The sequence below is a fragment of the Myotis brandtii genome, unplaced genomic scaffold (genome assembly GCF_000412655.1).
Source record: "Myotis brandtii unplaced genomic scaffold, ASM41265v1 scaffold720, whole genome shotgun sequence".
NCBI lineage: Eukaryota > Metazoa > Chordata > Mammalia > Chiroptera > Vespertilionidae > Myotis > Myotis brandtii.
In genome coordinates this window covers 188,186-192,598 of record NW_005370839.1, presented here as the reverse complement: position 1 = coordinate 192,598, position 4,413 = coordinate 188,186, and the positions used below count along the sequence as shown (strand labels likewise).

Sequence of the window (4,413 nt, the reverse complement as noted above, 5' to 3'; positions counted from 1 at the left end):
GGGCGGGGCTGACTTAGGGGCGGGGTCAGGGTCTCACACCTTCCAGTGCATGCTTGGCTGCGACATGGGACCCGATGGGCGCCTCCTCCGCGGGTACAGTCAGTGGGCCTACGATGGCGCCGACTACATCGCCCTGAACGAGGATCTGCGCTCCTGGACTGCGGCCGACATGGCGGCTCAGATCACCAAGAGCAAGTGGGAGGCTACCCGTTTCCATGAGCGTAGGAGTAACTACCTGGAGGGGGAGTGCCTACAGTGGCTCCGCCTTTACCTGGAAAAAGGGAAGGAGACCCTGCTGCGCGCAGGTACCAGGGGCCCTGGGGCCGCCCCCCTCTCCCCGGAACTGGGGTTGCTACAAGGAGACAGGACAGGGGGTCAGTGTCAGACACCCCCCCTTGGGGTCAGGGAGGAAGCCCCCCTGGATGTCTAGGTCAGGTACCAGAGGACCCCCCTCCTCTAAGGGACAGTTAGGAGTGCAGGTTATCCTGGGGTGCAGGGAGACCCCCCTGAAATAGCCCATCCGCTATTAGAACCCACGGGGACATTCTCTCTCAGGCCTTGTGCGCTGCCCACACCCACTGTGTCTGAGGCCTCACCCCAGCTTTTCTGAGTCACGTGGCCTCCACCCAGGTCAGGACCACAAATCCCTTTTCTCCCCTCAGAGACCTGCCTCGTGGCCTGGGCTGTGTCTCTCTGATTCTAGAACTTTCTAAAGACTAGGAGGGCCTTCCAGGTGCCTCTGTCCAGGCTGATGTGTGTGCTGTGTGCTCCCTCCCCCACCCCCAGGTGTGCTGCCCACATTCAGGATGGTCACATGGGTGCTGCTGGAGTGTCCCATGGTGGATGCAAAGTTCCTGCATTTTCTCTCCTCCCTTCAGACCCTCCAAAGGCACACGTGACCCACCACCCCGTCTCTGACAGTGAGGTTACCCTGAGGTGCTGGGCTCTGGGCTTCTACCCTGCGGACATCACCCTGACCTGGCAGCGTGACGGGGAGGACCAGACCCAGGACATGGAGCTGGTGGAGACCAGGCCTGCGGGGGACGGCACCTTCCAGAAGTGGGCGGCCGTGGGGGTGCCCCCTGGACAGGAGCAGAGATACACGTGCCATGTGCAGCATGAGGGGCTGCCTGAGCCCCTGACCCTGAGATGGGGTGAGGAGGGACCGTGGGCACAGAGCCTCTTCTCAGGGGAGCAGGGGCCCTGGGGGACCTCAGTGGGGTCGGGACTGAGGCCTGGGGTCAGGGCACTCACCCTCCCTTCCCTTCTCCTCCCAGAGCCTCCTCAAACCTTCATCTTCATCATCATGGGCATCGCTGGGGGCCTGGTTTTGCTGGGAGCTGTGGCTGGAGCTGTGATGTGGAAGAGGAGGCGCTCAGGTGGGCAGGGGTGGGGTCTGAGTGTCTGTCCCACTGGGGGTTCAAGCCCAGGTAGACGTGTGTCTCGCCTCCTTCATGGGAAGCACCATCCCCAAGTGTGGGGCTCTGTGCTCACACTTACTCTGTAGTGAGGCCCGTGGGAAAATGAGGGACCCACTTATCACCTGATGGTGCTGGTGGTGGGGACCCAGTTCCCAGCAGTCCCCGGTCAGAGGGCAGGTCCCTGCTGAGCAAAGACCTCCAGGAGGGCGGTGGGTCCAGTCCTCACCCATGCACTGCCCTCAGGTTTCCTGATCCTGCCCTGGGTCTCTACACAGGATTCTGGATACTTCTCTGGGGCCCAGGACTAGGGCTTCCTTTAGGACCTCATGGCCCTACCTCCTCCCTGGTCTCTTACGGGATGTTTTCTTCCCGCAGGTGGGAAAGGAGGGAGCTATGCTCAGGCTGCCAGTGAGTATGGAGGGGAGACCCCTGAGACCCTGGAAGATTACAGACGGGAGTCCATGGGGGACCTCACCCCCATGGTTCCTCCTTAGTCTCCTGCCCTGGGGTTCTGACCCCGTCCTTGTGTGTCCCCACCAGGCAGTGACAACCCCCAGGGCTCTGATGTGTCTCTCGGCTTCTAAAGGGGGGACCCTGCCGTGGGGAGGGGTGGCAGAGGGGAGGACTGGGTGGTGGGGAGTCTGTGGGACACTGTGAGCATGAAGTGGGCTTTGAGAATGTCACCAGTTACAGCCACTGACCTAAACTTGTTCGTGATGCTTGTCCTCCACAGCGTGAGGCAGCTGCCTTGTGGGGACTGAGTGATGGAAGATGTGTTCTCGCTCCCACTTCCTGACTCAAGAACCTCTGTTTGGGGCGCTGGCCCTGTCCTACACTCCACACTTTCCTGTCCAGCAGAGGTGGTGCTGCGCCCTCACTATCGCTGTCTTTATTTCCTCGTGCTCTGAGCTGCAACTTCCTGCTCTGTATTGAAATGAGGTTTTGGATGTGACCTGGTTTGTTCATTTCTTGCCAAGAACGGAGCTTGGGACACGGGACCAGCTTTGTGGGCTTAGCGAGGCCGAAGTCGGACCGGCTCCCGAGCACCTTTCACCTGAGAAGGTCAAGGTCCTTTGCAGAGCTTCTCTCACAGGCGTCGCGTGCGTCCTGCAGCACCTTTGTCAGCAATGGCTGTCATCCAGGGAAATCGGTGATGGTTGGTGATGGCGCTGGTAGCAAGACTTGCTGGCTCATTGTTCTTACAAAGACCCGGTTCCCAGGGGTGCAGGAACCTCCGGTGCGTGGGAAGGAGGGGGCAGGCAGGAAAGGCGATGGAGAGCAGGCCGAGCGGGCTTCTGAGGGCACAGCTGGGCAGGAGGAGGATGGTGGCTGGAGTTCCCTCTCCTGCCCGGACACAGATGTTCTCCGGATGTGTCTCTCCACTGACAGCCCTGAGGGTTTAGAGAACATCCCAGAGAAAGGGCCTCCGCAGGTCAAGCATTTCTGTCCCCATGAGCCCATAGTCCTGGCTGGGAGCGAGTAGGATCTTGGGAAGGATGAGCCCATAGGGGAGCCGCCAAGATGCAGCAGGAGCGGTGGAAGCGGAAGAAGGGGAGAGATGCCATAGGACTGGCGCTTATGGGACACGGAATGCTCAGCAAAGACCGAAGATGGAGGGAGGGAGGTTTGGAAATGGCCATGGGAGCTACTCTGCAAGCCAGACGCGGGAAGAAGAAATCAGGGTTCCCGTGTGGAGAGCCTGCTGCGAGCAGTTTGGAAGCGCCGTTTATTAATTTTCCTGTATGACTCCGGGCCTTTTCCATTTATCTGTAATTTACCTGAGATGACAAATCAGAAGTCACCTTGCTACCAGTGCTTAGGAGCCAACCATGGTTATGAAGGATCCAGCCCACCTGGCCCCGCCGGTCTCCTGCCACCGCTCTCCCAGCCTCCTCTGCGCTCCCACCTGACACGCCAGGCGCGGATTCAAGGAATTCCTTCCCTTCCTGCTTCTTTCTAGAAGGAGAAATGGTAGCTTTTGTGAGTGAGGCTGTAACTACTTCATCACTCACGTGCTTGCCTGGCCTCTGTCAGCTGCCAGGGACTCTGGGAGCTGCCCCTTCAGGGCTGGACTCCTGAGCAGGTTTCCTGGTCGGGCCTCTGGAGGGGGCATCCAGTTTCCCAACGTGCTCAGCAGAGAGGCCCAGGGCCTGCAGCTGTGGCCGCTACAGTTCTGTGCTTCATGGTAGTTACCCTATAGTCACTGTGTAATGAGCGCCACCTAATGTATGTCCCCAAAGCATAATATATCTACACAACTAGATGTAGTATTTTTGTATAATTGGATTTCCTAATACTGATATTTGTCATCCCCACAGAAAGTGTATTGGTTTTTTGGTTTTGTTTTGTTCTTTTAAAAACAAGAAAGTGTATTAGAATATAAAGTCAGATGGGAAATTCAAAAATCAAAACAAAAAAAAGGTGATACCTTGGCCCTGGCCGGGTTGGCTCAGTGGACAGAGCATTGGCCTGCTGACCGAAGGGACCCTGGTTTGACTCCTGTCAAGGGCACAGATCTCGGTTCCAGGCTCCTCCCCAACCCAGGCCCTGGTCAAGGCTCCAGCAGGAGGCAAACAATGGGTGTGTTTCTCTCATTTCTCTCTGTCTTTCCCTTTCTCCTCCACTCTCTCTAAAAATCTATGGGAAAATATCCTCAGGTGAGGATTAACAACAACAACAACAAGAAAATAATAATAATAATTACAACAGAAAGAGGGTGGAGAAGAAAGTGTTCCTACATCACAGTTGTGGGTGGTGCTGCCCTCAAGGAGATGGAGAGGGGTTGCGGGGAGGGGGTGGGACCCTCAGAGGGAACCGGGGCTCTTGGGGGCTTCTCTTCTCCAAATGAAGGACATTTGCAGGACAATGTGGAGCCTTTCCTGTCACTCTGACACTTTCTAAACTATATTTTAGCCCTTTATTCACTTTGCTCTTACCCCAATGGTAGTTTTTAAAATGTTATTCAGTAAAGAAAAGTCATCACAATAACATG

The 4,413-nt window shown here is 56.8% G+C and overlaps 1 protein-coding gene and 1 pseudogene across 1 annotated transcript; both read left to right on the top strand.

The window, feature by feature from the left end:
• Positions 1-6: 6 nt before the first annotated feature.
• Positions 7-3,757, top strand: LOC102260771 (patr class I histocompatibility antigen, B-2 alpha chain). The gene is made up of 5 exons (XM_014530124.1): positions 7-305; positions 879-1,154; positions 1,278-1,379; positions 1,797-1,829; positions 2,155-3,757. Exons 1-5 carry the CDS (start codon positions 50-52, stop codon positions 2,157-2,159), a joined length of 672 nt encoding a protein of 223 aa, XP_014385610.1. The 5' UTR covers positions 7-49; the 3' UTR covers positions 2,160-3,757.
• Positions 2,556-3,757, top strand: LOC106724098 (annotated as a pseudogene).
• Positions 3,758-4,413: the final 656 nt, after the last annotated feature.